General features: G+C 42.8%; 2 protein-coding genes across 16 annotated transcripts in view; both read right to left on the bottom strand.

Moving 5' to 3' along the window:
• The window catches only part of LOC117352063 (nitric oxide synthase-interacting protein-like), a 742,171-nt gene that overhangs the window by 254,187 nt on the left and 464,676 nt on the right, over nucleotides 1-23,308 (bottom strand). The gene's annotated exons all lie outside the window — the stretch shown is intronic.
• SYT7 (synaptotagmin 7) overlaps nucleotides 1-23,308 on the bottom strand; it is a 425,674-nt gene that overhangs the window by 58,967 nt on the left and 343,399 nt on the right. For all 15 annotated transcript variants that reach the window (XM_033928077.1, XM_033928080.1, XM_033928082.1 and 12 more), the window contains one exon: nucleotides 2,809-2,944. In XM_033928077.1, coding sequence (XP_033783968.1) covers nucleotides 2,809-2,944 — 136 coding nt within the window. The remainder of the gene's footprint in view (nucleotides 1-2,808; nucleotides 2,945-23,308) is intronic.

Raw genomic sequence — 23,308 nt, 5'->3', positions numbered from 1 at the left:
TAAGTATGTTACAGTATATGCATTTTACCAAGGCAATTTGTTTCTCTGAGTTTTTTAAAATAGTCTACCGAAAAAGCTCCTACAGGAATCGCTGATACAAATCGACACATATACAAGGATGCTCAGCTACTGTAGTTGGTAGGTTGCTTTTTGGTTTTTGGTTTTGTTTTTTTAATGCTGGCAGTGGCAGGCAAAACTAATCAGACAGTGCCTAGCACTGAATATCTGGCTCAAACAGTCACCACTGGAACTTAGCCAGATAGTTGGAATATCCAATATGCTATAACTTATCTGGATAACTTAGAACAGAACAAATTATTGCCACTCTCTGGTTGTTATTTATTGATTTGATGTACCACCTTTACCAATTAGAGACCTCAGCAGTGAACATAATTACTAAAAACAAACCACGGAAAGGAACGCCAATATCAAAAGAAATTTCCAGAGATAACATGCAATCTTATGGCTAAGTTTTGGGTCCCCGCTGGTTCCAGCTACCTTCATTCCCACTCAGTGGCATAGTGAGGGTAGGAGACACTCGGGGGGGGGGGGGAGGGGATGCTCCCCCACTCACTCCCTTCCGCCCATACCTCTTTAAATGTTCGCCAGCACAAGCAGCTTCTCCAGCCTTCCGCATGCGCCAGTGTTGTCTTTCCCTCTGATGTCACTTCCTGGCCCCGTGACCATGAAGTGATTTCACAGGGGAGCCAGGCTGGAGAAGTTGCTCAAGCTGGCGAAGATTTAAAGAGGTAAGAGGAGAAGGGAGAGCACAAGAGTGGCATGGGGGGGAGGAGAGGTGTCAGTGCCCCCACCAAGATGGTGGCTGGGGCGATCCGCCCTCCCTCCTCCCATGCTCTACCCCTTACTACACCACTGTTCCCACTACATGCTCAAGCTGCTTATAAGATTACCCCCAGAAGCAGCAGCCTAGGGCAGTGCTTCTCAACCGAGTCCTCGGGCTTATCCAGCTGGCTGGGTGTTCAAGATATTCATAATGAATATGCATGAGAGAAATTTGCATACTAAGGATGCAGTGCATGCAACTCTCTCAAGTGATCAAATATTTGACTGGTTTAAATCATTCTTATCCAATCGTTCTTCAACAGTGACTTTCAAGAACTCTAATTCTAAACCATAGTCTCTTAATTATGGTATCCCACAAGGATCCATTTTATCGCCATTACTGTTCAATATTTTCTTATCTCCTTTACTAACGTTATGCCAATCTTTAGGATTTACTACGTTTAGTTATGCTGATGACATACAAATTATCCACCCTATAGATCCTGAAAATAAAGAAGAAATTCAACAAATTAATTCAAAACTAGAAAAAGTCCAACAATGGCTTACTACACACATGTTAGCCCTAAATGTACAAAAGACTAAGGCTATATTGTTTACTTGGAAACAAGGAATCAATCTGCATGTTCCCTTTACTCTCAACAATATGTCTATTGAGATTGTATCATCTTTAAAAATACTTGGTATCACTATTGACAATAATCTTTCCTACCATGATCATTTAAATAATACTGTTAAATCATGCTTTTACAGACTCCGTTTAATCCGATCAATCTCAAAATATTTAGAACCGAAATCGCTAAATATCTTACTTCATTCATTGATTATCTCTAAACTCGATTACTGCAATTCTCTACTGTTAAACATTACACATAAAGAAAAGAAATGTTTACAAATTATACAAAACACTGCCGTTAAACTTATTTACAAAGGAAAAAAATATGATCATGTCACTCCTTTTCTGATTAAATCACACTGGCTCCCCATAAATCATCGGATTACTTACAAAATCCTATTATTAACATTCAAAACCCTCAGCACTAATGAACCTCAGTTTATAAATAAACTACTTATTCCATATAATACCTCACGTTCATTACGTTCAAATAACCATAAACTTCTAACGATTCCCTCTTTAAAAATTATTGGAACCCGCCGTCAAGATATGTTCTCTGTATCAGCGCCGCAACTTTGGAACTCTTTACCCTTACAGTTAAGAGAAGTAAATAATTTAAGCGACTTTAAAAAGAATTTAAAATGTTTTTTATTCAAGGATGCCTTTAATGTTTAACTTCTGAATTACTTATGAGCTCCTCTTACATGTAAATATATTTTACATTACTCATATACTTATTAGTCTACTATATATTTGTTAAGTAAATTTCTCAATTTTATAATTTTATAATATTTCATATGTTATTTCCTATTTAGTTTCATGTTGTTTTTTATTTACTGTATAAACTGTTAATTTTATATTATTTCATGTTATTTACTATTTTAGTATCATGTTTACTCATACATTGTAATTCGCTTAGAAATAATTTTAATTAAGCGATTAATCAAATATAAATAAAACTTGAAACTTGAAGTGCACACTCATTGTGGATATCCCCCAAACTAGGGTTGCCAGATTTTCCTTTTGGAAAATCCAGACCCCCTCTAGCCACGCCCCCCAGGCCCGCCTAGTTCCGCCCATCCCCCCTAATCCCTCCCTCAAGCCCACCCTAGCCCCGCCCCCACTGCTTGCTCTTGTCGGGGAGGGAGGACGTGTCCAGGGAAATCCAGATGTCTGGTAACCCTACCCAAAATTCAAGTGGCTGGATGTTCCCTGTGGACTGGGTTGGAAAGCAGTGACATTTGGTTTCAGAGGCAACTCCCCTTTAATTTGATTCAACCTTATCTATAAACCACCTTCCCTATATTAATCCTAGGGTCGAATGGATTAAGAGCTCAGAATAACATATTGGACCATAAAGTAGATGGTCCCGAAGACACATCTTTACTCACCATTAACATCTCGCTAGTGAGGGAATTAACGAGATCTGAAACAGAAGAACGAGAGTCCGCTTTTCGGTTGGCCTCGTCGTGCTGCATCTGTCCGGGCACTGCCGCTGCGTTTCCCATTTTGCTACTGGCTGGTAATCTGAAAGGAAGGAGGGCGAAGTAAGCCACAGAAGCAAGACTTCTCAGCTAATGATGAAATCATAGTCATGGCATCTTTCCCGTACACTCAAGTCTGGATTTAAAACCTGCGCAAATGAACCTGATAAAAATGCAAGTCTGAGACCAAACATTTCTTTTCCATTTCAGACTTTCTCATTATAGTGAGAAATGAGCATGTTCCTGGACAGTATGTGAAGATTACACGGGTGCTGGGGACAGCATCATCTGATCAAAATGATTTATATTCATGCGAAAGCTGAAAGGGATTCTTCTCCGCATATCTGCGTGACAGGCAATAGTGATTTGTGCCCACCGTCTGCCTCTCTGAGGTCTGAATGGAATAGGTATGCAGCCTGTTGCTATCATAGACAAAGGAAACTGCCACAGCGGTTCCCATTTCTCATCCAGATTTCACTGGGTGTCATAATACTCAAACTCTCATAAATAGGAAAGAGAAAACGGTAGCACTGGAGCTGCATGGATTCTGCTGTGCACAAATAAGAGGCAGATATTCAAAGGATTTATGTGCCGAGCTTGGAGAGAATTATGCTCCTAACTTGGCCTCTTTGAATATTTACAAGGGCTGAGCACCTAACTGGATACTCAAAAGACTAAATTGTATAAGTGGCACCCTTAAAAGCACGTCACCTCAACTAGGATTAACAGCACCCTTCAACTGAACATCCCCTGATCTAAGGGAGTGCAATATAAACAAATATTCAACACCTTCTTCACGTTTGCCACTACCAGAACCTGGAATGACTTTCCAGCACCCTTAAGAACAGAACTCGCCTTCAGAAAACGGCTACAAATTTATTTAATAAATACCTATCTGTCCAGAAACTCTGCTTCGGAGTAAATTTTCTCTGTTGTGATTTTTTATTGGATTACTGTGTTTTCCCTCATCCTTCCCTTTATCTATCCCTGGTATGTATGATAATAATTGTTTGTTTATTCCTTTTCATAGGTATTATAGTTAGATTGTGAGTCCATTGAGACAGAGAGAAATTACTCAAAGTACCTGATTAGACTTTTTGCCATTGTAAAAGTAAAATTTTATTTGGCTTTGTAAAAACGCTTCAAACCAGCGTGATGATTTAGCGGTATGCACTTAAAAGCCCTCTCTTACTAGGCCGCAGTAGAGGTTTCTATCACAGCCGAGGAGGCTAAATTCTATGAGTGTTGGAGCAGCATTGGGGCACATGACATAGTACAAGGGGGAGAAGGTAGGTATGGTTTGTAGAAGCCAGAGCTAAATTTAGGGGTGGCCATTTGCACCAAAGAAAATGTGGTGCAAATGCCTGGGTCAATATTTAGGTGAAGAGGCCCTAATTCTGTAATTACGCTTGCAATTTAAAGAAACACTCCGGATCCGCCCATGGTCTGTCCATTTCCATACCCCCTTTTTTGATCTACGTGTAAATTTACCTGCACAATCCTTAATTAATTCTAATTAATGCCAATAATTGCTTGCTAAAATGCCAATTATCAGTGCTAATTAGCTTATTTATTTATTTTAAAAATTTATATACCATTTAAAACTAAATGGTTTACATGATTTACATACACAGTATTTAAAATGAGCACATAATATAAACTAATACATAGTCAAATAAACATATAATAAAATAAAGGTAAAAACAATCTTCAAGAAAATACCATAATGTGGATAAAAAAAAATCATGGATAGTTCATCAAATTTATCAAAAGTAACTAGAAAAAGGCTTGTTATTCAATAAATAGTGTGCGCAATTTGGGTACAAGACCAAAATTGTGCATTGCAATTTTTGGTGCCTTTTATAGAATATGGGGGGGGGGGGGGGAGAAGAAGGGGCAATTCTGTAGAGCAGTGACTCTCAAAATTTTTTATCTCTGGCATAATAAATGGAGCAAATGTTTTCTGCGACACATTATAATTAAAATGATACAATTGCAAAACCAACAAAAAAAATTAACTCCCCTTTTATGAAGCCATCACGGCGGTATTAGCTCCAATGCTCATAGGAATTCTGTGACCATTGGAGCCAGCGATAAAAAACTTCAACACTGCTATGTAAAAGGTGGGGGAAGGGGCTAAATTTGAACGTTATTTATTTGAAGATCTTCAAGCTTTGCATGGGTAATTGTAACAACGGTGAAATTAAAGTAGCTAGAATAGAATTGCTAATCTATGCAATGCATGGGCTTGTTTCCGAGTGCAAATTAACTCAAAACATGGCTCGACAGTCGACAAGCAAACACACATTTCACCATCCGTCATCTGCAATCGTTCTCTATTTTTTAATTTAATTTCTGTCAAAGCTGAAAATTTAAGTTTGCAAAGATAAGAAGATCCAAATGGTAACAAAGCCTTGATTGTTTTGTTGCTCAAGTTAGGATAACTACTGCATAAAAAATAAAAACAAGGGGTGGGGGGAGGGCAGAGCCAATGTGTCGAAGAAGATGGCCGCTTAATCTGGAGTCTTTCCCTTCCCAGCCTATCTGTTCATCATTCTAGAGCTATTATAACCATTTAAAAAATGTACTTTTCAATTTTAATTTTAATGAGCTTAACCGTTCTCTGGCTTTTTGGAAGCTGATGCAGCAGTTCACACGCCTTCTGGGCTGTATGCGTCTAACAGGAACTTTGGGGGGCCTAGAGTCTGGTGCACGGAATGATCCTTTCGTTGACGCAGGGTGAAGCCTCTGGAGGTATGTGCAGCGCTCTCGAACAAGCGGGTGGGACCCACTGAGAAATTTGTCAGTTGCAGTGAGACAGCCGAGACCGCAGTTAAGATGACTAATCTCTATAGTTGATTTTCTACTCATTGACAGCAGCTCTCTGGTGAACCAGGTGGTGTCTGTGGCCATCCCTTGTGTCGAGCAGCACTGGACCAGAGAGCGTGGATTGGGTAATGAGCAACTTTGGGAGCCGCATTTGACTTAACTAAATAAAGTGCAGTTGTTGGAGTCACATCTATTTCCTGGGGAGAAGTTGATCGCTTGAGCTGAGATTTGCAAGTGCCAGAGGAGAGCTATTGTTCCTGTTGGTGCGAGGAGCTCTGGATGCTTCAGCAACTGCGGGTGCTTGGCAGTAGTCTGGAGTTCGGAGGCTCTGTGCACGTGGTGGTCTTGACAAACTTCCTGAATGCAAGTTTGAGGAACACTTCAAGCTCAGCGACTGCAGATTATTGCAAAATCGGTTGCTGCTGTGTGGGTTATCTAAGGATATCTCTGGCGATTCAATTGCTTTCCGGATGACAACTTTTGAAAAGATGCTGGAACCAGTAGGTCAGTGTAATGCGAGTCTAAATTCGATCTACCAGGTTAGCTGATGCTTATTATGCATTTGGTTATATCCTCTTATTTATATTTCTTCTTGGACCTGATCTAAGTGCCGACCTGTTAGGAATGAACTGAATTGTGAGGCCTATAACATGTGGCGTATCGGTGCTGACTGCATAAGTGTTACCCACGCCTTCTATTTTCGATGACTGCTTTTCATGATCTCTCCTCTTGAAATGAAGCAGTTCATTATTTTTAATATAACGATGATGCATTTGGCCTTTATCTGCCGTCATGTTTTTTGTTTCTAACTGGGTGATGGTGTTTCTCAGATTCCTCTCTAACTCATAGGGTGCACAGACTATTGTGACTGGACTCTGCTTGAGCAGCAATTTTAATTACACACACGGCTTACTCTGGTGCAATTCTTCTGCGAAAACTCTGTTGAGAAGTGAAGTACTTCTGCTGCCCAACAGCAGTTGACATAACGGATCTTTTGTGAATCATTCGATCTGACAAACCATTACCAAGCTTGTATGGGAAATGCATGGGAGAATACACGGCACTGTTACTTTGCCTGAAAATATGAGGAAGGAGAATAATTTCCTGGAAGAAAGCAGTTCCTGTTGAAAGATATTCACTTTGGGGAAAATTCTGTAAAGGACGCCTAAAGTTAGACATCGACAATGTGGACGTCCAGCAACTTAGGCATCAAAATAAATTGAATAATAAGCACAATTAATGACTTTAACAAGCAATAATTGAAAGTTAGACATCCAAAGGCTATGCGCGATTCACAAAATAAGTGTCCGGAATTTCATAGATGCCCATTGGGAAAAGATAGACCAGTGATTCCCAACCCTATCCTGGAGGAACACCAGGCCAATCGGGTTTTCAGGCTAGCCCTAATGAATATGCATGAGAGAGATTTGCATATGATGGAAGTGATAGGCATGCAAATTTGCTTCATGCATATTCATTAGGGCTAGCCTGAAAACCCAATTGTCCTGGTGTTCCTCCAGGACAGGGTTGGGAACCACTGGGATAGACGTTGGAATGGTTTTAATATGGATGTCCATTTACAGAATCACAGCTCAGCATCCTAATGCGTCTACATTCTTGCCTAAAATGTAGACATTGCAAAATCAGGTCTACTTTTGGGCATGATTTGGGCACTAGCGAGGTGCAAGTTAGGCGTGGGTTAGGCATGCTGGAGGCGTCCAGATATAATTGTATGGGTTCTGTTTTGGGGGGGGGATAAAGTTTGATATTAAGGTAAAAAGATATTTAATAATGCATTACTCAAGCAAAGCACATGAACAAATGTATTGCATACTAAACCTCATTTCCAAAGTAGAGAAACCCTACTCACAATGGCTTCACTCTTTTGGCTTATTTCCATGCTTATGTTCTATTCCCTCCATTTATTCTGAAAATTCCCTCAAACTTTATTGTGAAAATGTCCTTTTCACACTGCTGAAGGAACCTAAGAGAAGATGTGTTTGGCCTCTTTCATTACACATGAATCTCCTAAGGATATGAATATGGTTCCAGTTCATAGATCACTACATGAGCTACTGTTAAGAATGTGGTAGAGTCCTGTCTCATTTACTTCAGGTGGACCTCAAATAGAGGGTATAGTTGAGCCTCAAACACAAATCAATACAGCTGCCCAATCACTTCTCATAATAGTAGACACAGCCCTATTAAAGGCAAGGTACTCCACAAAGCTCACCAACAAGCCACCTGCAGAAGATCTCATAACACTGGATCTAATGGCAAGAATATGTTCCAAAGAGCAATGTTTAGATCCAGATTTGCAGCTCATCCATTATGAATATTTCCATATTTACACCAGTGGATTCAAAAATTACAACTCCTCATGAAATCCCTATGTCAAAAGACAAAAATAAGTTCTAAGAGCATTTATGTGATGCATGAGAATGCAAGAAGAACTTAATTAGGTCAGTGCACAAGGCTTTAAATCCCTTGGTTCTGATTTTATCAAGAGCTATAGAGGTTGGAAGAATCGCTTGGCTCAGGCATCTGGCCTTCAGGAAAATTTCCGTGACAGGTTAGCAGACACGCCTTTGAATAGGAGAAAACATCATTGGAGAAACAATAGAGATTCACTGCTGGACAATCTTTCATGTGCCACCATCGAGCAACCCTTCAAACTGAGGAAGCTGTTTCTTTTCTTCAGAAGATAACTAATTTTTTTCAAAGTAAAAAAGGCAAATAAACTTCAGCATAAAGTTGCAACACTAACAAACTCAAAGGTTTTCCAGTTGGAAATGAAAGAACCAAAACCTGAATTTTAGCCCAACCAACGACAACCTTGTCTTTTTGTGGGACGTTCATAGAAACATAGAACATGACGGCAGAAAAGGGCCACGGCCCATCCAGTCTGCCCACCCTAATGGCCCACCCCCTAACTACCGCCATGAAGAGATCCCACATGCCAAACAGAAACATAGAACGTGACGGCAGAAAAGGGCCACGGCCCATCCAGTCTGCCCACCCTAATGGCCCACCCCCTAACTACCTCCATGAAGAGATCCCACATGCCAAATAGAAACATAGAACGTGACGGCAGAAAAGGGCCACGGCCCATCCAGTCTGCCCACCCTAATGGCCCACCCCCTAACTACCTCCATGAAGAGATCCCACATGCCAAATAGAAACATAGAACGTGACGGCAGAAAAGGGCCACGGCCCATCCAGTCTGCCCACCCTAATGGCCCACCCCCTAACTACCTCCATGAAGAGATCCCACATGCCAATCCCATCTTTTCTTAAAATCTGGCCCGCTGCTGGCCTCAATTACCTGTTGTGGAAGATTATTCCAGCGATCAACCACCCTTTCGGTGAAGAAATATTTTTTGGTGTCGCCATGAAATTTCCCACCCCTGATTTTCAACGGATGCCCTCTTGTTGCCTTTTAACATTCCCCTAACCCATCTCTTCGGGTAAAGGGCAAATCCAATCATTTCTGAAAATCCTGATATAATACAAATGAGTGTGAAAAAATAATAAAAGAACGGTATCTTAATTTCTCTCAAATTCTAATAGACCATTACGTTTTCTAGTCCTTGCACGATCATCAACATTGTGAGCTACTCAAGTAGAATATGTAGTCTCTTTTATGAGAGAGATGTTCCATTGTTCAAAATTAAGAAAGCCTTTTACTTCAGGTATTTCTTGATTTCAAAGAAGCCAGGAGGTTCAAGACTGATCTGAGACCTAGACAAATTTCTCTAAAGAGAAGACTTACAAATGAACCAATTAGCAACATTCAAAGGGGTAGCCCTGTTAGTCTGGTATAGGGACAGAAGCAGGTGGAAATTTATGGATTAGCCAACTTATTGAGGCTTGAAATTATAAGGACTAAGTACCACCAGCCTAGAAACAAGAGGCTGGTTGTGCTTTCTGGATCTCAGAGTCTTTTATTTATTTATTTATTTTTTTATATACCGCCTATTAATTGTCTAAGCTGTTTACATTCAGGTCATTTGTCCCTATCTGTCCTGATGGGCTCACAATCTATCTAATGTACCTGGGGCAAAGGAGGATTGAGTGACTTGCCCAGGGTCACAAGGAGCAATACGGGGCTTGAACCATAACCTCAGGTTGCTGGGGCTGTAGCTCTAACCACTAGGCCACTCCTTTCTCCTTACTGAAATAGTGATGCATCCTCAAAAGAGGAAATATCCCTCTGATTCACTGTACTCAGAATCCTAAAACAATACTGTAAGCTATCAATACTGTGTTCTCCCTTTCAAGTTATCAGCGTTCCTGAGAATTTTCAGGAAATGCCTGGCATTAGTCACAACAGACTTAACTAGGCAATTGGTGATAAACTGTCCCTCCCAAGAAGCCAGCCTTTCCAAGACATGATTTACCTTCTGGATTTATTGAGGTTCATCATAAAATTATCTCTAATACATTGGAGACCAGCATGATTCCCCTTATAATGAGCAAGCACATTCATAGACACCACCAATGTCTTAATGAGCAAAACATACTCTTTTATACATTCAGTCATGGTGATATATGATCATATAGTAGTCACAGTTGATAACACTCCATATGCACACCTCCACATGCATCATCTATAGAGGCTGCTCAATTTCCCAATGCAAACAACTGACCCAGCCACTTTCTATCTTAGACCACCAATCTCTAGAATGATGGAAGAAGTGGGAACATCTGACACAGAGTCTTCCATTTCATCCAATCTTAACACCAAGAGGTATTAACGATGGACATGTTAGGCATGGGATGGGGAGGTAGCTGGCTAACAGTAAAATGATATCAAATCCAATCATCTGTGAGGAGAGAAAATCCAAATCCAGATTTATATCCAAGCGGTGATATTTTGCAGAAACTAACAAGGAGGAACAGGTTCAGACATTGTCTGCAAGAAAATTCAGAATCTGGAACTGTCTTGAGGAATGCACCTGTCAGCAACATGCCTGCTGGGAGTGCAAAATGTGATTGCAGACAAACTCAGTCATCATCATTAGCCTCAGCAAATTCTTTAGAATGTTTTTCAGCAGTGGGGAGTCCCAATGCTGGACTCATTTGCATCATAAAACAATAAAAAGCTCAAGTAGGTTTCTTCCTGGAAGGCTAGAAATACACAAGATAGCATCAAATGCTTTCAGTATGCATTGGGGTCCAAAGGAAGAGAGTAGAGCATTCCTGCTCTTCAAAACCCTCTTTATTAGCAACCAATAATAAAATCCATGCACAAAGCAGTCTAGTCAATCATAAAAAAAACGTGGCAAATCATGGATGCGACACGAATCGTGTTTCGGCTACTGTGCCTGCATCAGGTGTTGAGTGCTGAAGATAAGTCTGACAAGAACAACAACAAATTGTCGGGTTAGAGAATATCTGCATCGCAAAGTGTTTATACCAAAACCATGTCCATAATTTGCCACATGTTTTTTAATGATTGACTAGACTGCTTTGTGCATGGATTTTATTACTGGTTGCTAATAAAGAGGGTTTGGAAGACCAGGCATGTTCTGCTCTCTTCCTTTGGATCTTGTTTGTAAAGAGGTAATTGTCTCCATTGTCTGTGCTAATGGGGGAAAAGGGCTTTTACAGCCAATTACAAAACACTGTCTTGGCCTTGTCAACTCTGGTCTCCTGTATCAGCTATCAATCAAACCCCAGATTCACCAAGAAGAATTTCCCTACCTATCAACTACAGCTTGGCAAAGAATTCACCATCCAAATACTCATTTGCTAGTGTTAACAGGATAGATGTTGAACACTCAGTGATGTCTTTTCAGCTCTGGAAGGTAGAAGTAGGAAGGCATCAGCTAGGCAATCATAACATTTCAAATGAAAAAGATTTCCATGTAGGATCTTTTTACCTATACTTTATAGAACCTGCTACACTATTTGATCCATTTGTTTCTTTCAGCCCATGATAATCCTCTGTGAAATACATCTAAGTGCGATGGCAGCTTACCCATTAGTCTCCAGGCTTATAGGGGGACTTTGGTATATGAAGATTCCAAACAAGAAACCATCAGTACCAGTGGTTTTACTGTGATTCTGACTGAGCTTATAAAATGACCTTTGAACACAGTGGTTAAAGCTACAGCCTCAGCACCCTGAGGTTGTGAGTTCAAATCCATGCTGCTCCTTGTGACCCTGGGCAAGTCACTTAATCCCCCCATTGCCCCAGGTACATTAGATAGATTGTGAGCCCGCCAGGACAGACAGGGGAAAATGCTTGAGTACCTGAATAAATTCATGTAAACCGTTCTGGGCTCCCCTGGGAGAACGGTATAGAAATCTGAATAAATAAATCTAATGCTTCTAGCATCTGCTTGGAGAGTAAGCAGACTCCAGAAGCTCCACAACAGAGTAATCCTTTTACTGAGTAGGGGAATCTACTTTTCATATCAATCCATCCAGGGAATGAGGAAGCTGCCTCGTAGCCAATTTCAGATCTTTTGAGGAGGATTCCCCTTTTCAATATTTTATTTGAAGGCCTTTCATTTGAATTTGTGCCACTGTTAGTACTATCCATCTCCACTCAGGCTGTTATGTACAAGTCCCTGCTAGTAACAGGCACTAACTTTATAGGTGAGAAGAACACAATGGCATTGTCAGTCCACACAACGCCTACATGCTTTGATCCTAACAGATGAAGGATTGCAGTTCATCTAATGCACTTTATACCATCATGGCATAGAAGGATTTCAAGCTGATCATTCCTTCACTTCCCAGTACTTTCTGGACTACGTGTCTTGAAGAATCAGTACATTTGGAGAAAGAGTTTTTCCAAAAGACATTTTAATTAACTGTCGGCTCCCTTTAAGCAATTTCCAGGATTCTATGAAAAATCTCAGATCAGGGCCCAAAACAGGGTAATACTTCATTATGGCATTCCCCATGTTCATAGCTGACTCCTTCTACTTGTCAATGAATAAAGTTTCGTTTCCCTGGGCTTTTTCATAAATAGGAAATGTTAAATTGCCAGTACTTGCCCTGCCTTAGTACCCAACTTGCAGGCCAAAAACTCACACTCCAATAATTTATAATGTCTTTGATTTTCATTTTATAAATACAATCTTTCAGTGACAAAAACAATCTACTAAGGTTTTCTTCATACCTAGAAACATATGGACCTGATTTTCGGTCATGGCAGACATCATTTAAAGTTAAGTTCTTCATCAAGTCGCTAGAACTCAAATCCGGGTCAATGGCAGATTATAACCCGGTACAACTATGGCCCCGTCATGGTTCTCCGTAAACTACATCTCTGCGATAGCCACTAAATCCAACTCAGCCTCTTCCATCACAGCCTCTAGATCCAGAACCTTGTTTCCCATACTTCGAGCATTAGTATACAGTATACTGCTTTCCAGACATTGCCCCCCTTTTCCCATTTGTGTGGAGGTATTTAACAACTCACTTACCTAAGGGCTTATACTCACCTGGGGGCTTTGGTCACCCTGCCCCAAGGATTCTAGTTTAAAGCCATCTTCAGTAGGTTAGTCAGTCTGTTACTGAAGACACTTCTTCCTTTCTTTGATAAATGCACACCATCCCCGCTTAGCAGCCCTTGGAAAATCATCCCATGGACGAGGGATGTGAAATTGCAATTCTGGAAGGCTACAAACCAGTCTGATTTGTTTGTCTGTCTTGGCTGTTTAAGCTCTTTTGAGCAGGGACTGTTTCTTCTTTTTTGTGACTGTACATTGCTGAATATGTCTGGTAGCGCTATAGAAATAATTCATAGTAGTAGTAGTAGTGTGAAGCATTTCAGTCTTTGGGAAGCAGAGCTGTGATGTCATAATGCCTCATTCCACCAATAAGAGCCAACCTCATCAGTGATGTCACAATGGCTTGATTGTCCCGTACTCTCCTCTGCCCTCCAACTCAGCCAGCTGATTAACCGTTTCCCTTAACTCTATCCATGCCAACCTGCTTGTCTGTCTTGGCTGTTTAGATTGTAAGCTCTTACGAGCAGGAACTGTTTTCTTCTTCTTTGTGACTCTGTATAGCGCTGCGTGCGTCTGGTAGCGCTATAGAAATAATTAATAGTAGTAATAGTATGTCCCTATTAAATATGCATCTGAGCTCCTGATGATGCCTAGATGGTGAAACACATAAGAACATAAGAAATGCCTCTACTGGGTCAGACCTGAGGTCCATCGTGCCCAGCAGTCCGCTCACGCGGTGGCCCAACAGGTCCAGGACCTGTACAGTAATCCTCTATCTCTACCCCTCTATCCCCTTTTCCAGCAGGAAATTGTCCAATCCTTTCTTGAACCCCAGTACCGTACTCTGCCCTAATACGTCCTCTGGAAGCGCATTCCAGGTGTCCACCACACGCTGGGTAAAGAAGAACTTCCTAGCATTCGTTCTGAATCTGTCCCCTTTCAACTTTTCCGAATTCCCTCTTGTTCTTTTATTTTTTGAAAGTGTGAAGAATCTGTCCCTCTCTACTCTCTCTATGCCCTTCATGATCTTGTAAGTCTCTATCATATCCCCTCTAAGTCTTCTCTTCTCCAGGGAAAAAAGTCCCAGTTTTTCCAATCTCTCAGCGTATGAAAGGTTTTCCATCCCTTTTATCAGACGTGTCGCTCTCCTCTGAACCCTCTCGAGTATCGCCATATCCTTCTTAAGGTACGGCGACCAATATTGGACACAGTACTCCAGACACAGTCTTGTGTTGAGCTGGAGAATTACAAGTTAACTGGAATATTGAAATATCCTTTTTGTCATCAGTGGATTCTGGAAACAAGATAGCCAGCATTCAATTACAACATTTCACAGCAAGAAGAAGACTGTGGTTTGAAACACTGTGACATTTATCTTAGTCATTATCATTAAGAAGGGGACTCTAGTTCGATATATAAGGATTTATAAATAATGTTAAATGGGCATTTGAATGGTTTATAGAGCCTGGTGTAATGATTATATATAAAGATTTATTAAATAAATGAAAATATTTTTGGAGTAAGATATAGTAATATATAGAGAAGCTGATTTGAACTGATTTTCCCAATATTTTGTTGTATTGGTATTAAACACGCATGCGATATACTTGCATGCATAAGAGGCAATGCATGAATGGATCTCTCACGACACCCCTAACCAAAGGAGCTCAGGCCTTTATTTATTTTAAACTTTATAAACCCCTTTTTTGATTCACACAAATACCTGAAAGTCTTTTTGCCAACCCTACTAATAATAGCACAAGAAGAATGATGGGGAAACGGAGGACTTACTAACTCAGCAGTTTGAGAGTCACACCTGCGATGCCGACCCCTTGTGAGCTGCTGACAATCGGACTTATGGAACTATACATTGAAAAGGGAATTTGTCAGAAGTAGGCCAAGTTAAAAAAAAGGAAATCTTAAGCCATTTGTATTTGAAAACATTTTCATGACAGGCAGTTCTGAACATGTTTGATTTCCTGTAAAAGTGTTGTCGATAAAGCACAGACTGTTCAAGCTCTCAGCAGAAGCCTAAGAGGGTAATATCATGAAGCTCATAAAATCAGCTGCATCTTCTTTATCAAAATATTCAATTGGTTTTATACTTATACATAGCTAAGCATTTCTCTGGTGGGGGAGAAAATTACCCTTCTGGCTCGGGCAAGTACAAATACATTTTGGCAACTGCCCGCTGCATTGTCTCTCTCCCCTTTCGACTCCTGACAAATTTCTGCTCAAAATTTCTTTCCATAAGCATTGCCTCTGCAGGGTCAGACCAGGGGTCCATCATGCCCAGCAGTCCGCTCCCGCGACGGCCCCCCAGGTTGCACGACCTGTAAGTTCTCCACCGCCTAAAATGTTTATACCCTAATCCTGTAGTACGCTGTATAGTAACCCTCTATCTATACCCTGCAATCCCTTTCTCCTTCAGGAAGTCATCCAATCCCTTTTTGAAACCCAATATTGTATTTTGTCGTATCACCTCTCCTGGAAGCACATTCCAGGTGTCCACCACCCTCTGAGTGAAGAAGAACTTCCTAGCATTCGTCTTGAATCTGTCTCCTCTCAGTTTTTCTAAATGCCCTCTCGTTTTTGATGACCCTGCTAGCCTGAAGAATCTGTCCCTCTCCACCTTCTCTATGCCTTTCATGATTTTATAAGTCTCTATCATGTCCCCTCTAAGTCTCCGCTTTTCCAGGGTAAAGAGCCATAGTTTCTCTAGCCTTTCAGTATATGAAAGGTTTTCTATGCCCTTAATCATCTTTGTTGCTCTTCTCTGGACCCTCTCGAGTATCGCCATATCCTTCTTAAGGTGCGGCGACCAGTATTGGACGCAGTACTCCAGATGCGGGCGCACCATCGCTCGATGCAGCGGCAGGATAACTTCCTTTGTTCTGGTAGTGATGCCCTTTTTGATAATGCCCAAGATTCTGTTCGCCTTCTTTGAGGCCACTGCACATTGTGCCGCTGGCTTCATCGTTATATCCACCAATACCCCCAAGTCTTTTTCTAGGTTGCCCTCCCCCAGTACCCTCCCTCCCATCGTATAGTTATACATCTGGTTCCCCTTTCCCTATGTGCAAGACTTTACATTTCTCTACATTGAAGCTCATCTGCCATCTTTTTGCCCACTCATCCAACTTGTTCAGGGCACTTTGTAGATCTTTGCATTCCTCAACAGTTCTGACCCTACTGGAGAGTTTTGTGTCATCCGCAAATTTAATAACTTCGCACTTCGTTCCTGTTTCCAGATTATTAATGAAAATATTGAACAGCAACGGTCCCAGCACCACTCGTGACCTCTTTCCAGTCAGAGTAGTGTCCCTTTACTCCTACCCTCTACTTCCTGTCTGCCAGCCAATTTTTGACCCATCTGTGCACGTCCCCTTCCACCCCGTGGCTCCACAGCTTCTTTAGTAGGCGCTGGTGGGGTACCTTGTCGAAGGCTTTTTGGAAATCCAGATATATGATGTCTATAGGGTCACCTTTGTCCTGCTGTTCACTTATCCCCTCAAAGAAATGCAGTAGGTTCATTTGGCATGATCTTCCTTTACAGAAACCATGCTGGCTTGTTCTCAACAGATTATTTTTTTCTATGTGCTCACTGATACTTTCCTTGATCAATGCTTCGGCCATCTTCCCCCAGAACTGAGGTTAAGCTCACCGGTCTGTAGTTCCCCGGGTCGCCTCTCGATCCTTTTTTGACGATTGGTGTAACATTTGCTATCCTCCAGTCCTCCGGGATTATCCCTGTTCTCTAGGATAGATTACAAATCCGCCGCAGTAACTCCGCTGTTTCGTCTCTGAGCTCTTTCAGTATTCTCGGGTGGATTCCGTCTGGGTCCGGAGATTTGTCAGTTTTTAATCTATCTATCTGCTTGAGCACGTCTTCGAGGCTTTCCTCCATGTATGATAATTTTCCCTCTTGATCCCCCTTGAAGATTTTTTCCGGTTCAGGCACGTTGGATGTGTCTTCTCTTGTAAAGACCGATGAGAAGAACGTGTTTAGTCTGTCAGCCACTTCTTTTTCCTCTTTCACCACTCCCTTCCAGTCTCCCTCGTCCAATGGGCCCACCTCCTCCCTCGCCGTCTGCTTTCCTTTCACATATCGGAAGAATGGTTTAAAATTTCGTACTCTCGTATTCTTTCTTTGCTTTTTTTGACCACTTGGTGACATTCTTTTTGTTGCTTCCTGTGCTCCTTCCAAATACAAAAAACCCCCCAGAGGGTCTATGACAATATGAAGTCATTTTCATATGAACATAAAAACATAAGAGTTGCCATATTGGAACAGACCGAAGGTCCATCAATTCTAGTATCCTGTTTCCAACAGTGGCCAACCCAGGTCCCAAGTACCTAGCTAGATCCCAAGTAATAAAACAAACTTTATGCTGCTTATCCTAAGAATAAGCACTGGATTTCCCCAAGCCATCTCAATTATGGCCTATGGACTTTTCGTTTAGGAAATTATCCAAACCTTTTTTAAACACCGCTAAGCTAACTGATTTTACCACATTCTCCAGCAATGAATTCCAGAGTTTACACGTTGTATGAAGAAGTATTTTCTCTGTTTTGTTTTAAATTACTACTTAGTAGCTTCATTGCATGCTCCCTAGTCCTAGCATTTTTGGAAAAAGTGAACAAGTGTTTAACATCTACCCTTTCCACTCCACTCATTATTTAATAGATCTCTATCATATCACCCTAAGCTGTCTCTTCTCCAAGCTGAAGATCCCTAGTCGCTTTAGCATTTCCTCATAGGGAAGTCATTCCTTTTATCATTTTAGTAGGGTTTTTTTAATTGAAGGGCTCTTTTTTTCTGTTACCACCAGCCGATGAAAGAATTCTGTGCTCCTTGATAGCATAGTGTTTTAAGAATAGTTAAGGCTGCCCCACTGGCATAGTGGGGAGGGAGGGGGGAGCAGACTGCCCCAGGTGCCACCTTGGTGGGGGCGCCCTCGCTTCTACTCCTCTCCATCCCTGCACCTTCCCATTCCTCCCCCACCATGCACACGCCTCCAATTCCTTGCCACCGTGCCTCTAGTTCTTGCCGGCACGAGCAGCAGCTCCAACCTGCTGCTCACACTGACCTCGGCACTCCCCTCTGACATCACTTCCAGGTCCTGCGATTAGGAAGTGATGTCAGAAGGAAAACCGATGCTGGAACTTTAAAGAGGTATAGGGGGAAGGGAAGGGGCAAGTGCGCGTGGCAGCGGGGGCGGGGAAAGCGTGGGGGGCAGAGAAGAGTGTGAGAGAGGGGCGCCACTGCCCCAGGTGCCTTTCATCCTCGCTATGCCACTATTGCTACTATTTGGGGTTCTGCCAGATACTGTGATTTGGATTGGCTACTGTGGAAACGGTACACTGTCAATAGCGCGCAGGACAATTGCATCCCAACAATTCCGCTCCGTCAAATGTGTGCACCCACAAGTGCACGCATGAAGGGAGTAGGATTTTCGGGGCACAATTGTAAGTGCAGTGTGTGTGTGTATGCGGGGGGGGGGGGGGCCGGGGGGGTTTGCAGCAATCTTCTAATTGAGAGTGCGTCGAAATACCCCTGAAGGAGAGGGCGATTGTAGTGGGGGTGGGGTGGGGTTCTCCCCCCACACCCCCTCGGAGCAGAAGAGCGGAAACAGGAAGGCTTCGGGAGGAGATTGCGAGTTGTAAGTGTAGTGGGGGGTTCCCCCCACACGCCCCCTCAACGAGAGCGCCAACGGGTCACCGTGAAGACAGGATACTGGGCTAGATGGACCACTGGTCTGACTCAGTTAATGCTAGGTCTACGGCTAGTGCTAGTGTGGTCGTGAATATTAAGCATGCCGATACCAGCTAATGCTAGAAGTGGGGAGATGAACTGCCCTACGTGCCATCTTGGTGGGGGCGCCGGCACCTCTCCTCTTCTCCATCCCCCTCCATCCCACTCCTCCCCCATCACATGCGTGCCTTCGATTCCCCGCCACCCTACCTCTAGCTCTTCATTGTCATGAAGCAGTTCCAACCTGCTGACTGGCCTCGGCGCTCTCCTCTGACATTACTTCCGGGTGCTGCGACAAGGAAGTGATGTCAAGAGGGTGAGTCGATGCTGGCGCGGGCAGCAAGCTAGAGATGCGTCTCGTGCCGGGGAAGCTAAAACAGGTAAGAGAGAAGGGGAGAGCGTGCGTCAGGAGGGGGCACTAGGTGGCCCTCTATGCTTGTTGAGCCTTTGAGGCTGCTTTAAGTTAATGATTAAGGAGCCACTCCTGTAGCAGAAAAGGAACTAGAAAATCATACACCGTAGTATTCACACACTATTTTTTTATTGTAATTACTATTTGAAGGGTGTCCCCCTCTTTTTTTGACTATAGTAATCATATTCAATCCTGAACAGAGGAGATTGAAGGGGATATGACAGGGGTGTCAAAGTCCCTCCTGGAGGGCCGCAATCTAGTCGGGTTTTCAGGATTTCCCCAATGAATATGCATGCACTGTTTTCATTGTATGCTTTTTTTTTTTTTTCCTTCTAATTATATTCCATTCTACATCAATCCTTGGTAATCTTTTTAACTCTTAGGAACTCCTTTAAATGGTCTGAAGAAAAAAAAAACATATTTGGTTCCCAAGTACCTTACCAAACATTTACAGGGATAAGCTAATAGGAATGTAGCACATTGTATGCTAATAGATCTCATGCATATTCATTGGGGAAATCCTGAAAACCCGACTGGATTACGGCCCTCGAGGAGGGACTTTGACACCCCTGGGATATGATCAATGTTTAAGGGTCTGACCTGGGAACAAAACCCTTCTGTTTTCTGTAAGTCACAACATGGAAAAACACTACCACCACTTTATGTCATATTGACGTTTCTCAAGGGGAGTGACAAAATTTGATGTGGCTTAAACTGGCAAATCTCAAGGGCTGCACCAAGACTGAGAACCTGCTGAATGAAAAACAACTGGAAGAGGTTTTCATTCAAGTTTAATCCTGAAAGACAGGTGGAGGGTATTTCAATCAGAGGGAGCCTATATTTAGACACCAAGATTGCTCCCTATTAAGAAAATAAAAGTACTTTTCAATCTATAGAATACTAGCAGAAGCAGTCAGATACGTGCCTAGAGCTGGTATACATACTTGCACCTAGATTGTGAGAACACATCCATAAATCATAGCATTTGCCCAAATTTTGCCCACGTGAATGTCCACCTGCAAAGCAGATGCCGTCGAAGACTGGCACATACTTACAAAATAGTGCATGCCAGATTATTGACAGTTATGCCTTTACATGTTCACGTGCACACACACATGACTAGAAAAACAGTATTTACATGCATGTTTGCCCCCTACATCTAGGTTACTAGAATTACCCCCAAAATGTAGTCACTCGCGAGTTTGTTCCTTAACCACTGCAAGGCCAATATTTAAATGATTTATGCTCTTACCATTGAGATTAATGTTCATCAGTGGCACTGTAAGGATGAGTGGTGCCAGGGGCGGTGGTGGCCCCCCCGCCATGCGCAGAGCCCCTCCCCTTTCCCCGTACCTTTTTAACTTCTCCGGCATGAGCAGAATGCCCACGTTGGTATTGGCTTGCCCTTTGGCGTCACTTCCTAGGTGCGGGTCTCGGGAGCAACGTCAGAGTAAGCACCAATGCCGACGTGGGCAGCAACCTTGAGCCGGGAAAGTAAAAAAAGGTACGGAGGGGAAGGCAAGGGGCATGCGCAGCAAGGGGAGGGGGCAGAGGGAAGTAGGGGTGCTGTGCCCTTAGCAAAATGGAGCCTGTGGCTGACCCCCCCCTCCCCACGCCTCTCCCTTACTATGCCACTGATGCTCGTAAATTGGTCTCTTTGAAAGTATTCTAGGGCTGAGAGCATATACACTTCCCCCTCCGTATTTGCGGTTTCGTTGTTTGCGGTTTTTCATGTGCAGGCTCCGCCCCAATTTACATCCCAGGAAGTCACTGCTCCCAGCGATGCACAGAGAAAATCAATTCCAGCGATGCACAGAGAGAATCGATCCTCTCAGCACTGTACATAGAAAATCACGGCACTTTCTTCACGGGAACAGGTAAGGCTATTCACAGCTTTGTGTCTTTTTTTCGGGCTTTTTACAGAAAAACTGCGAACAACATACATAAAGTTATTCATGGTTTTTCTGTATTCGCGGCCATGCCGATCCCCTATTTCCGTGAATATGGAGTGGGAAGTATATTTGTACTCAAAATTTACCTGAACTATTAAATTTAGGAGAATAAAAAGTGGATGGTCACAGGGACAGATTTAGGGCAGAGAAAAGAAGTTACAAGGGGTTAGATTACCAAACCTGACCGATTGGGCTCCATCCGGGCAGGTCCGATGAATTCAGGCAACCCTAATATGCAGATGGGACGATCGGAGGAACGCCCCCATCTGCCTGCCTGGATCGCTCAATAGCGATCCCAGCGCATGCTCAGACTATCTGTATATGGTCTGCGCATGTGCTGTACCTCCGGGCCCGGCACAGATTTTTAAATTTCTTTTTTTAAGGAGCCTGTGCACTGCGAGGAAGGGTGGGAGAGTTAGGGCAGGCAGGCAGGCGTGTTCGGGGCCGCAACTTTTTTGTTTTAATTTTGTAGACCAGCGAGCCCATGGTTTTAACCCGCTTTAAACCTGTGGGTTAAAACAACGGGCTCGCAGTGCGGGGAAGAGCAGGAGCAGGCAGGAGAGATGGGGCAGAGCAGGGCGACATTCGGGGAGAGTAGGCAGGAGACAGATCGGAGCAGAGCAGGGCTTCTATGGAGCTGGAGAGTTGGAAAGACGTTTTCAACTGGTCACCAGCAGTCGCTTCTTGGGATGATTGGCCAGCCCAGTCGTTTTGGAAAATTTGTGTTGTGAATCGCATCCTTGCCTACTTTCCATGCACGGATTCGAAGCAGATCGCATGAGAGGTTAGTGAATGGGGCCCGAGGGAAATCTGGTCGCAAACTGATCAGTTTGCTTTGTGAATCTAGCCCAAGGTTAGCACTGAATTTCAGCACTAGGCTCATAAATCTAGGTAAATGAATGGTAGGCCTAAAATTTAGGAGCATAACTTTTTTTTTTTTAAGTTCATAGATTTTATTGATTTTAATATATAGCGAGAATCCACAATAAAGGAGATTTCTATTTCAGATCATGCCGCTATTACTCTTACACTGGATAATTTTGCTTCATCCACGCCACCCAAGTCATGGAGATTCAATTCTGGCTTGCTTGCAGAGGATGGCTTTAAGGAGCATGTGGAAAAAGCATAACTTTTAAGCTCTTAAACTAAGATAACATTCCTGCTGACAATTTCTGTTTCTAAGCAGTGGCGTAGTGAGAGGGGGAGGGGAGGGAGCAGACCGACCTGGGTACATCTTCACAGGGGGGGAAGGGGTGGAGGGGTTTGCAGGCACCTCTCCTCTGCCCTCCACATACTTCTTTAAATTTTCACTATCTTGAGCAGCATCTTCCACTTGCAGCTCCCTTCTGCCATCACTTCCTGGTCATGGGACCAGGACATGATGTCAGAAGGGAGCCGCTGCTGGCACCAGCGAACATTTCAAGAGGTTCACGGAGGACAGGGGGATGCTCTAGAAGCAGGGATGTATGGGAGGGCGCATGGCAGGGTGATGCCCCCTGGCACCAACCTTCCTCGCTATGCCACTGCTTCTGAGTTTGGCTGAAAATAGGGCACAAATTTAGGAGCTGAGCTTTTTCTGAATTTTAGGTTCTTCTGATCCCTAAAAATGACATGCATTGTCTAACCTCATTCTTTCAAAGAGCCCATTCCCTATCTCAGTGGTTTTTGCTCTGTTGTTTAGGGCTGCAAACATAACATGTTTGTATTAAATATTTAATAGCTGGTTTTAAGAATTTGAGTTATCCAATAGGCAGCTATTTAACTAACTGTAACCTCCCCCCCCAAGCTTAGACTTTAGGTTAATGAATATGTATGAGATATACTTGCATGCATACCACTGTATGCAAATCTCTCTCGTGCATGCTCATTATAGCTGTTTGTGGTCCTCAAGGAGAGGCAGTGAAGACCACTCCTCCACCTCCTGTTGTATTTATCGTCAGTCAGATCCAGAGATTTGAAACATTTTTTCTTTGAACAAATATCGTCCTTG

Source organism: Geotrypetes seraphini, chromosome 19 (genome assembly GCF_902459505.1).
Source record: "Geotrypetes seraphini chromosome 19, aGeoSer1.1, whole genome shotgun sequence".
Lineage (NCBI taxonomy): Eukaryota > Metazoa > Chordata > Amphibia > Gymnophiona > Dermophiidae > Geotrypetes > Geotrypetes seraphini.
This window is presented reverse-complemented; position numbering and strand designations above follow the sequence as displayed.